General features: G+C 34.9%; 1 protein-coding gene and 1 long non-coding RNA gene across 3 annotated transcripts in view; one reads left to right on the top strand and one right to left on the bottom strand.

Annotated features, from left to right (window-relative positions):
* LOC149579446 (uncharacterized) overlaps positions 1-12,912 on the top strand; it is a 280,294-nt gene that overhangs the window by 72,639 nt on the left and 194,743 nt on the right. Inside the window, exons 5-7 of the mRNA XM_089832825.1 lie at positions 2,569-2,675; positions 2,794-2,845; positions 3,004-3,088. Of these exons, the coding sequence (XP_089688951.1) occupies positions 2,569-2,675; positions 2,794-2,845; positions 3,004-3,088 (244 nt within the window). The remainder of the gene's footprint in view (positions 1-2,568; positions 2,676-2,793; positions 2,846-3,003; positions 3,089-12,912) is intronic.
* Positions 1-12,912, bottom strand: part of LOC149579447 (uncharacterized) — a 236,246-nt gene that overhangs the window by 85,349 nt on the left and 137,985 nt on the right. The window lies entirely within an intron of this gene.

Below are 12,912 nucleotides of genomic sequence, written 5' to 3'. Positions count from 1 at the left end.
TGGATTATTTGTCTCTATATTGCGAATTCCTGTTGGAGTTCGGGATTGTTCGCCATTTTGGAAGTGAAAGATCTTCCCTATTTGGCTCGTGCGGTTTCAGTGGGATTCAACCCTCACCCTATTCCGTTGTTGCATTGTATTTCTTCGCTCGGATCTGGCAAGTCAGAGCATCAACATATTACGAATATCTATTGGTTGGATCTATTCTTTGTTCTATATTCCATTTATTGTTTATCACCATTAAATCTGGTTACTTATATTACCTATTAGCTTGCAAATTTTGATCATTTATCTCTCGTCACCCCTCTTGCACTGTATGACCTTCCATTTGTTACCCTTCATCTCCTCTTGAGACCACTGTACGGCCTTCCAATTTGACCGTACGGACCTCTGCATTTGCATTTGGATGTGGTATCTCTGATCACCGTATGGCCTAAAGGAATACATTGACGTACATCCTACATTATCCCATCGTACGGATCACCCTTCATTCCACCACACGGGACATCTCACCTTCCCCACCGTACAACTCACCCTTACCCCCACCGTACGGGCCATATTGTCCACTGTACGAACATCTCTATTGGGCATTCCGTACGAAAATACTTGCTTGAACGTAAGGCCAACAAAAATCAGCTATACAGCCCCTGCTTTCGTACGGCTATTCTGCAACTTGCTTAGGTTGAAGTCGTCTGGGAACATTACAATAAGAGGTACAAATCAAACCTAGTAATTTCTCCAAACGTAAAGTCCATATTGCAAAATTTCACTAATTCATGAGGTTATATTGGTGATATGTTAACTAATATAAAAGCTAATAGTAAAACAAACATTTAAAATAAAGGGGGAAGACAACATAGGTTTCAAGGACATTGCTAGTGATGCAAGGCTAAGTAGTGTGAATAGATTGGAAAAGTTGTTTGGAATCCATAGCTAGATTTGGGGAAAATATGGATAATATTAGAGGAAGAAAAATTTATTAGAGATGAATCACGCTTTGGAAGACTCAAAAGCATGCTAACATTATATCTGGCCTTGAAATAAGGAGGAATACAATAAATAATATTTTTTGCATGGGGCTTGAAATTAGAGTCACCATTACTTTGATACAATGAAAAGAACAGATCGTTTTCCTTAGGAAAAACATGGCAATCTCAAAAAAGCACAACAAATATGCAAGGAAAAGAGGTTCAGAAGAATTCTTGAAAGCAACCTTTGGGCAGATTACATTATAAGAAAGTACCTTATGAATGAGCAATAAACAATGAGATTGGTATGCATACATATATAGAAATCTACATCATTGTAAGAGACTACAGAAATGCCACTTTACATTAGTCACACCTTATCTAAACATAATAAGGTGTCACTAAGGAAAATTTACACTCAATAGAAATGCTATATATTATTATTTCTTTTGGAAAATTTGGTCCCAAAGTAAGCCACAGCACTATGATTTGCACAGCGATTGATTTGAAAATCTAATTCGAAAGCTGGTCCCAGTGATGGTATTCCTATATTTTGAGGATCGGAGTAATACCACAACTGATTTAGTTTTATTTGAATTGTTTAAGTTGTCTGTCCATCTTGTGTGCAATAGAGCAGGTTAATGCATCTACCTAGATGATAAATTGTTGAATAAATTTCCTCTCTAACAATGGGAAAAATTACACTTTTGTTCAATCTTATAATTCTTATTTGATCTTTAGGTTAAGGTATGCCTAAGCTTCATGCTTGCTTTGGCTAAATTATTCCTCCAATGCTAATCTCCTTCCCTTAAGGTCAATTATCATGATTAAATAATAAATTTTAATTTTATAATAGTGCTGAAATATCGTATTTTAATTTTTGTGTTAATTGTCTCTACTTATCTTGCGAATCGCATTTCTTCTACTTGCTCAAGGAGATGACACAAATTCACACAGGAACTGGTCAAGGTTTTCTGTACATAAAATATGTTATGGTTGAATTATATTGATTCCTTCATCTTGACCTTTTTCTTATGGTTGGGAATGTGGGTTCACCTACCTTCCTCAAGATTTTCTTTGCATATAGGATTTAGAGGTTATAACTGAAAGATTTATCTTAGATTTATAATTCTGCATAAATATTCTGGCCTCCACTTTTTTTTTGTCCCAAACATTAGACAGTAATATTTCTTATGGTGAAAATCAATATTCAATATGCTTTATTTTGTAGAGATGGATGTTATTACACTCTGTTTTATTGAGACAGATGTTAATGATAGTCATCATCTAAGACATTTTCTGAGTGCTTGGCTCATTCTTTTCTTTTTCTGCTCAGTAAAAGGCCAAGGCCAAATTGTATTCATGCTTGGCGTGAGTACTTGGTTTATTCTTGAATATACACATTTCTATCCTTGGTTGATCAGAGGACGCTGATAGGTACTGTCCAAACAGGGATGCCATAAAATTTCTTTATTAAGGCAATACATCAATCCTATACACAATGTAGGGCTTGCGTTGATGGACCATTTAATATTTTCACTTGTTTCTTTACTGGTTTTTTTAATATGCTAGAAATGAAATGGCTTGCAATGATCTTTAGGTTTATGCTATCTGGTGTATCCTGGAGCAATGCATTCTCGATTTGAACACTCCCTTGGAGTCTACTGGCTTGCTGGAAAAGCAATTGAAAAAATCCAACGGTTCCAAGTAAATTAATAATTTTTGATTATTATGCTTTATGACATTTGAATGTATGGAAATGTATTATCATGATTTTCTAATACATGAAGTCTAAATATGTAATTATACTGCTCACATACTGCAGGGATCTGAGCTTGATATTGAACGATATGATATCATGAATGTAAAGCTGGCTGGTAACTGCTTTCTCAAAAATTATTGAAGTCTATGCTCAATTAAAAATTGTATTTTTACTAGTAACTAGCACACAGAGTGTGAACTATTTGATTGTAAATATCCTTTTGAGCCTTTTAAAGTGATAAGTGACCAAGTTTTCTCTATCGTATCATTTCAGGGCTACTGCATGATATTGGTCATGGTCCATTCAGCCACACATTTGAAAGCAGTGTTCTTCATCGTATTTTACCAGGATCAAACTGGTACTAGTTCTTATTTTTAATTAACATGGCATAATTTGCTTCATGCTTCTATAGGATTTCCACCATTAATTTTTAAAGTCAGGACTGTACTCAAGAAATCAAATTCTATCTATGTATAAGAATAAATTTTCGGTAATGTGGGGTGAATGTACTTACTGTAATGACCCCTTCCTACTTGACCTGGAATCCACAAGCATATTATTCTATGTTTAATCACCACTCATTGATAAAAGAAAGAAAATAAATGCAAACCAATAACATACCCTAGTTGTCATTTGAATTATCTCCTCTGATAGATTACATGAATCCCTTCTTCCTTTCTAATCAACAGCATCATGAGATGGGACTTATCATGCTAAGGGCGTGTGAAACATTTTATAAGCGGTCTCCCTCAAGGCTTAACCCCATCTCAGGAACTCCCTATCTTATGAAGCCCTAGTAAGAGATAGGAATAAGATTCCTATTATTTATGATTATAGTATCAGATTTAAGATTTAGATGTTTATCAATCACATCCCTTTTCTCATAATTTAATCTTAATGTACTGTATTATCCCTCATGAATTTATATTAAATAATCTCTGTTTATAATCACGAGAATTCATAACTATAACTCTCTATATATATATATATTCCAGTCACAAATTTATTTGATTATATATATCCTTCGTACATTGCTCTTCTTGATTTGATGCTTTCCTGAATGAAACCAATTCCCTTCAGCATTCCTTCCACTGAGTGTTACTGCAGACTCGACCATTCAAAGCACTGGTTGTTAATTTTGTATGTCTCTTTCATGAAAGGTCGCCGATAGGATGTAGAGTGTTTGCTGTTTGAATAGTATTAGTTTTGAATATTGGAATATTTGTTTTAATTATATATATTTTTTGGTCAGTAATGATATGGATATTTTATTAATATAAAAAGGAAGTACATATAAGTTTAAAAGGGCCCTTTTTGATGGCCTAGCCCACCCACCTATATACTATAACATAATAAGTTCAACATCCTTCCAAAATACTCCCCTTGATAATGATCATTAAAAAGCCTTTCTCAAGACATTACATTGTCCGGGAAACTCATATTTTGGCATTACATTCATCAATCCAAAAATCCCAAAAGTACACCTTATGTCATCACTTTGGATCCCCATTTGATCCCTTTGACCAGCATTCTCAACTGCATTCAAATGTCGTCTATGTAATAATTTTCAATGCGAATCGCTATAAAAACCTCCTTCAAAACATAGTAGACGCCAAAATTGCAAAAATATCATTTTGTCACAAAAACTTAATTTAGGTAGTGCACCTGCACCACCATCCTCCATCCTCTCGGGTTTTCCAACCTCCTCCTTTGAGGATGCGCAACCGAGAAAACCACAACCTTCCTAGCTTCTGCATCTTGAAAAGCGCTTATCTTCTCCTTCAAATTCTTCTACTTCATAACAATCTGTTCCTTGTAGGCTTGTTGGTTAGCTCATTTTGGCTACCACAAAAAATTATAGCATACAGTCTCATTTACCTCCTACTCATTCTTGACAAGGAAATAATACGTGTAAACATAGATTAAAGATATATACATAGGAGGAATGTATTTATGCTATATATATTCAAATTATATATCTAAGTCAGATATTACCTATATTACAATTGAAATGTGTTCATTTGAAATGATTTTTAAAATTTAATAATGATATTGGAAAGCATAAATGAAAGGGATTTACAACAAGATAGTAATATAATTCCTGATGGTTTCTAAATATCATATTTCTATATATACTATAAGATCTATTTGCCTTGGTCTTTTCCTCCGAAAATGTTATTGTAGGTAGTGAGAGATTGAGATTTAGAGGGAGCCTATTTTATTAGAGGCAACCTTGAAAGAGAGGGAGCAAATAGAGGATGCGATTCAGTCAACCTTCAAGTGATCTTGGTCATATTGATTTAGAGGGAGTAAACAATGTTGGGATGGAATCTCCAGTGATCAATAACTTGTAGTAGTCAAGAGGACTGTGATTCATGAATATACCTTGTGACTATATGATTTTATTGGGCCTACCCCTTGTGTACACCATGAGGAAGTGACAATTTCCAAATTACATCACTTGTATTTGCAAATGTTATTGAAAGGTGACGATCTTACAATAACTTAATTTTCTATTATGATGGATATTCTATGATGTCTATGTAGATCATGATATACTTTACATAGTGGATGTTTATATGGTAAGCATTATAAAATTGCATAAGCACATACCTTATAAACATCTTTGAGTACATGGTGAATGTTATGCATCTTGATATTCTGGAAGGCCATTACATAGAATAATTGGTGAATATCACATGTCTTGATGTCCTGGAAGGCCATTACTCACATAGTACTTGGTGAATATCACACGACTTGATTTCTAGAAGGCCATTACTCACAGAATTTGGTGAATATCTTGCATCTCAACATTCTAGAAGGCCATTACTTGAAGAGTATTTTGTGTACATCATTGATATTTTGGGAGGCCAATACTCAGAATATTATATGTGATATCAAACATTTTTGAGTAAGTGGTGAATATCATGTATTCTGCGAGACCAATACTCATGATATCAGATGTGATATTAGAACTTTTTGAGTACTTGGTGGATATCGAATGTCAATATTCTGGGAGAACAAGTCTCATGATATCAAACCTTATTTGAGTATTTGGTGAATATCATGTGTTGATATTTTGGAAGACCAATGCTCTAGATATCAAATGTGATATCAATATGTTGAATATCTTTTGATCAAAGATATTCGTATATTACATTGAGTTAATATATGGTCATGTGTTTATCCTACCTAGCTAAGAGGGAGTGTTGATGTTTTCTAGCTTTACTCAGATAAATTATCAAGATATATATATATATATATATATATATATATGTATGTATGTATGTATAAACTTTTATATATATATATAATATCTATATTAAGAGATATTATATATTTATATCTATGATATATAAAATATAATGAAAATATTTTAATTATGTTAATGAACAGACATGTGCCATGAATGCACATGTCCATTCTCTCACTCTCTTATAAATATAAGAGGTGGCTGCAATTGGAAAACACACGCCAAAATATGGCAGTGCCATTACATTTGCAACGATCCTCCTAAAACCTCAATAGTTTAAGTGATTTTTCTCAATGCTTTACATTTGTTTAGTTCCAGCTCTAGATTTTTGTGTCACAGCAAAATATGCGTTTCTCTTTTCTTTTCTTTGTTTTGTAAATACTTCGTGTGCTTGTTTTTATTTTGTTTATGGTTTGTTTGTGAAGAAAATTATGAAATTTCTCCCAAAGAATGCAAGTATCTTTCATATTTCTAGCCTTCATATTCATTCCATCTCCAAAATTTCCTAACTCCATGTTTCTCAAATATGTAATTGGACATTAAAACCCGATAACACATTTGCATAAGTTTAAAACAATGAGTATTCACCACATGTAAATGCATTTGTCAATTCCGTTTTTGGAGAGAACTCTCATTTTTAAACATGAAGTTTCCTATCCACATGCTCCAAAATTACATCTACTTGCATTCATAGCCATTCAAGCCAAAATCTAGATTTTGCCCATATGCAATCCACTTAGAATAACCCAATTTTTGTCATTTTAGGTAAAAATAGTTGTTTGCACCATTTCCATCCTACATAAGTGTTCATAAAGTATCTAAATTATACTCAACACTTATCCTCCATGGATTTTCCATCATTGTCCAGATCTCGAAACCCTCATGGATTCAATCCCATTGGAATTTTCATGTTGCAATGAGCTCTTCGAGTCATGTCAAAGTTTCTCCAAAGAATAGAGACATCATGTCAAAAAGATATGCTTTGAATAAAAGTTACAATATTCATTTGGTCTCCACTATCCTCATAGCTACCCTAGAACTTGAGTTCATGTGGGAATGTGCCAAGAATTTTGATCAAAAAATCAAACAATCAATTAAAGATGCTGATGGGAAAGTTGAATGAGCTAACATCTGGACATCATTGAAAAGGTTTTCAAAGTGTCGAAAATTCTAAAACATACAAATATGACAAAGGAGAATTCAAAACAATTGTGGAATGAGAAAAGGCTTGATTACATCAAGTTTCTAAATGACAACTAACAATTCATCAAAGAGAATCAAGAAGCTATCAAAAGATGCAACACCATAGTTATACGAGTGAATGCAATGGCTCAGGATACAGAAACTCCCGACAACTTCAATATTTTCATCATTTTGTTCAAAGACATGTTGATTTGCATGCAATCGAATTACAGGTGCCTTCAATTATGTAATTGAACACGTCTTCTTTCTTGTTTGACTTAGTCAAGGTGGTTGAGTTTCTCCCACATTTTTCTTCTCTTTTCTCTCACTTCTTTTTCCTATAAAAAGGAGCGCCCTTCACTGTAAATAATAATTTTTTTATATGCAGGAAAGCTCCCAAAATTTGTGCAAGCATAACTTTGATCTTTAGTACAAGTTTTAAAGAAAAGTGAATAGAAGAAGCAACCTATTTCGAAGCTATGTCTAGAAATGATTGTGGTGATATAAATAGGAAGCTGAGTGCAATATGTGTTACACTTTAGTTCATGCAAATCTTTTTTGTATCTAGAGCAAATTGAATATAAGAAGGAACTTGTTTCAAAGCTGTGATTGGAAACGATTGTGGTGGTATAAATTGGAAGCTGTGACTGCAATTTGTATTACTTTCTTAGATCACGCATATTATAAGAATTAAGTTACTTTCATGTTTGTGAACTGGAATAACTTATAGGCTTAGAATCTAGAAACAATATATTTATGGAAGTCTGTGTGCCCTAGTAGTAGAGATTTACCTTCATAGAATAGAAGTAGACATAGATCTAAGTCGGTATTCATTCAGTCAGCCTGTGAGTTGGTGTGAGTGTATTGGAATCACTATTTCTAATCTTAAGATAGAAGTGTAGTTAAGAGATTCATCTGTCCCATTACTTGCTCTACGAATAAGTGGATTATTTCTTGAAACAAGAGGAAAGAATATTGATAACACCTTTTAAAAGTATCTCTAAACTTCTTTCTTATTGAGTTGATCCAAGAACAGTTAGAAGGGGGATTCTTCCCTTTAAGGTAGGAGAGACTTTGTCTTGCACATTGTGGCTAGGACTTCTCTTTTGCAACATAAGCTATAAAAACTGTTGGTTGCAAAATATGCACCCAACACACTGATTTTGGCATATAAATATGTCTCACAGATGTCAAACACCTCTCTTTCCATCTCTCCATTTTCATCACACTTTTCCATTAACCTTTGTCATAATTCAGTTTTATTCATTCGTTGAAATAAGTAAATCCCCAAATAGTTACCTGATAGCATGCCTCCTTGAATATTAAGAATTCCGCAAATGTCCTGTTGTTTTCCCAAAGGGGTATTGGAAAAGAAAATCTTAAACTTGTGCCAGCTAACCCTCTTCCTTGAAACCTGTCCATACAAATCCAATTTCTCTCTCATAACTGTTGCTTCCCTTTCTGGAGCTTCACTTGCTAAAAAGGCGTGGCCTACAAATTGAAGATTAGACACAAAATCAGTCCCTTCCGTCACTTTAATACCTTTTCCTAACCCTTCATATCTCTTCTAGGCAATTAACCGACCCAATACCTCAACCATGATTATAAACAAAAAGGGGGAGAGAGGGTCACCTTGGAAAATGCCTTTTTCCAGCTCAAAAAACCTTGTAGACTCCCATTTATTAGAACTGAGAAGTGAGGGGTAGTAATGCAACTCTTTACCGAATCCACCTATTTCTGATCATAGCTGAAATCGCATAAAACATTAAGCAAAAAGGATCGGCCTACCTCATCATAAGCCTGTTTTATATCCAACTTCACCATCATAAGCAAGAAAAGAGCTAGAAATCCATTTGGGCCTGAGCCCTTATCTCTACCCACACCCCATAAAGCTTTCTTCACTTGCTAAGAAATAAAACTTAGAATCCTACCAAGCACTATATCCAAATCAAGAATGTTCAAGTTGGCCTTTTGACCTCTCCTTTTGAAAAATGCTATTGCTTTCTTGTTAATATTTTTTCATCTCTCTTAATCCCCTTCCCGGCTCATTGTAGATGGAGTTTTTTTAAATTATGAGCTTGTCTCATCTTGACCAATTTGTGCAAATTTACCGTATTTCGATCCCCTTCATTCTGCCATGTCTCTCTCGATTTTTGCCTCCAAAGTGTCTCCTCTCTAGCTAACACCTTGGCATATTCTTTTCTTAAACTTTTTTCTTGATTAAAATCATCCTCCCTCATGCCATGCACAATAACTCTAACAACTTCAGAGATTCTTCTAACTTTTGATTGAAGATATTATGAAAATGTATCCTATTGTAGACTTTCAAGTTCTCCTTTATGAACTGTAGTTTTTTGAAAAAGAGGCCTCATTACCTTCAAACACTAGAGGAGATAGTCACCACTTTTTCAACAACTACTTAAAACCATCAGATTGCAACCACGTCGCCTCAAACCTAAAGAGACATCTATCTAGGGTGGATTCCTCTTGGATTCTCAATCCTATTGGATGGTGATCCGAACCATGAATAGGAAAGATCTCAGATTCACATGTCCAATGGATACTAGCCTAGTGCCTAGCTAAAATAAATTGATCCAATTTTTCTGCTATATTCACAATACCCGCCGTCCTATTAGTCCAAGTTAATTCACCTCTCTTAAAAGGAGTATCAATTAAACTATTGTCCATCACAAAATTATTAAAATCTTGCTGGCTTTGACTCAGCTAACCTCTTCCACCAGCCTTCTCTTTAGGATTTAAGATTGCATTGAGGTCACCACCTAAAATGCAAACTCCCCTACCCATAACATTTAGCAATCCTACCATTTCCATCCACAAATCCTTAATTAATTTGCAATTATTTAGGCCATATATATTTACCATCAAAACTTGCACCCAACTATTTTGAAAACACTCTCATTCATCGCCAATTGTTTGACTGATTTCTCTTTCCAAAGGAAGTCTAACCCACCTGAAGCCCCTTGAGCCTCCACGCACAAACATTTCCATCTACTAAAACATCTATCAATTCCCATAAAATCCAATATTTTGACTTTTGTTTCTTGTAAAAAAATACAATCGAGGCTCACTTGATCAAAATAATGCTTGATCAAACAAATTTCTTTAGGGGCATTTTAGCCCCTGACACTCCATGGAAGCAATCTCGTTGACCCCGGGAAGAGACATATCCTCTTCCTAATCAAAGTTTACTTTGTCCTACTGTACTGCCTACTTGCAACAGTTTAAGTTGGTTAGACTTTCATCCACATTTCTTCTTTTCTCCCACTTTCTCTTTAGTCTCCTCTGCAGTTATTTGTGCCAAAGTTCTCTTTTCACACAGGAAAACCTCATTAGGTAGGCCTAAAAAGCATAGTAACGAGACTCGCTGCGATTGGGCGAGTCGTCCAAGTTAGCGAGTCAAGTTACCTCAGCCCGGTCAAAATGAACTTGACCCTGGCTTGGCATGTTAGTTGAGCTGAATCGGCTGACTTGGCAGACTTGGTTGACTCGCCTAGGTAACTCGGCTGACCCATCTGACTCGGCTGATTTATGTTATGTATGTGATCAAATTACCTTCTATTATGATGTTATTATGTCTTTAATCTTTATTCAATAATGGGTGCATGGAATTAATTTAAATCCAAAAAAATCTCTAAATTTCAAGGGTTTTATCACTTTGCCAAGTCACTGTCGAGTCGTAGGCGAGTCCAAGCTAGGTCACGAGTTGAGTTACCCTTGCCGAGTCTGAGTCTTGTTACTTTTCTAAAAAGTCATCATTAGGACCATCCTCTATCTCATATTTTGAATTTGATTCAACAATGTTCCCACTCAAATCTCGAACTAATTTGAAGGAACTCTCCAAGTTTCTAATTGGAGAAATTTTTACGTCCTTTACAACATTCAAGCCACAAGCACCTTCAATTAGCAGAGTCCTTTCCTCAAACCCCAAGCTCCTTCCTTCACCATTCTCACACCCTCCTTGTCTGGCTTTTCTAGCCTATTGGACCATTGATTGTCATTTAAAGGTCCAACCCTCATTCCTCGTGGTCTTTCCACAAGACTAGTGACATCCAAACCCACAACTTGTTGATTTTCTTCCTGGTCTTGCCATGCCTTCATATCCAAACTATGTAAAGTATGACCTTTATCCAAAGTCGCAGTCCCCACAAGTGCCTCTATATCAGTCCTATAACTTCCAGAACTATCCAAACTCATCCTATCCATTTTCTGACATTCATACATCTTGGATAAAATGCCCTTCCGGTCTGCTTCCAAAGCATACAAACAACCTATCTTATCATTTTCAACTTCATAGCCTGTATTAGCTTGGTGTGCGAAATCCAATAAAGTGCATTCCCACTCAGCTGCCACAGACACATGTTCCCTGCAAATTTTATCCCTTTATCTGATATGATCCTCACTTAAATTTGTTTACCGCATAGGTTAATTAAGAAATGCACATAGATAATGAACACAAACAGTAGTACTCCTTTATTCGCATATGCCAACAGATTACATAACTGGTGATGAGATGCTTTACAATGACCCAAGAGGGAATTACTATTTATAGTAAGTCAATTGTTGGTTCTAATGAGCTCAGTTGAGTTAGAGTAGTTGAGTGGTGCTCTCGATTTTTATTTTTTGCTTTCAGTTTCGGATCCAAGAATCTTAAAGGGAGCATCTATTTTAGTAAGTCACCCTGTCAGGTTCATTCATCATTGTTTTTCATCAGGAGCACTCCTGCATTGTTGGATTTCAATTCAAATGCTTCTTTAGTCATTTTTTCGCAAAACAGGTGAATTATTATAATTCAACTAAATATACTATGGTTTCTATTTTTGTTGGTATTGTATGTTGGTCGCCTTAGTGTCATAGCTTGCTGGGGTTGAAATTTTTTAAATCTTGGGCACAAGCAACAATGACCTCGTGTGTTAGAATATCATGATATTGTTGAAAAGGTTGTTTATGCAAGCCAAAAGGAAATTAATAAATTATATTAGGTGCCTATGTATAAAGAAAAAAGACTTTTAAGGAAGGTGCATAGTTGAAGCTAAGTGGCAAAATGGGGATTATAAATATGGCTCCCATTATGAGAATTGATCATCCAATTGTCTATTTGTTTTTTGTCATTTTCTTGAGAGGGTTTGAATTTGGTATTCAACTCCACTGCTGAAGTATAGTGGTTTGAAAGTTTGAAATTTGTGCTTTTTCTTATTGTTACTACTCTGGCTGAGAGGAGAATTGGTTTATATTTTTCATTCTGTGTCTACTGTGATTAGGAAGACACTGTGATTGCTGGAGATTTATTTCAGTTGCATTGTCACCAGGGTTTGTGAATCATTTTCCATTCAGTGTCCATTCTTAATACTTAAATAATAATTAAATCAGTCTTCCTACACCAATATACAGCAGGCATACCTGTAGTTATTCTGCTCCTCATGTTTGAAGAATCTTGGATATATGGGATAAATGACCATTCTTTAGTTATATCAGACATATGCATCAATCAATTATTCTTCTAGGGTCAACTTCATTACAAGATAGTAATAAGATGCATATTTATCATACTCAATGCAATCATTTTAGACCCCATTATAGATTTATGTGCAAGTTACAGAGTGAAAGAAGTTGGCTTCAATTTTAGATACAAAACTAAGAAATTCATTCGAACTTGAAGTGATCCCTTAAGGAGAACAATACAGTGGTATCAGGGCATGATCCTGCCATCCTTGAGGGTTAAAATCATT

Source organism: Cupressus sempervirens, chromosome 1, assembly GCF_028749045.1.
Source record: "Cupressus sempervirens isolate cs-2001-9-10 chromosome 1, ASM2874904v1, whole genome shotgun sequence".
Taxonomy (NCBI): Eukaryota; Viridiplantae; Streptophyta; class Pinopsida; order Cupressales; family Cupressaceae; genus Cupressus; species Cupressus sempervirens.
Note: the sequence above shows the minus strand (reverse complement) of the source record. Positions and strands in the feature narration are given on the sequence as shown.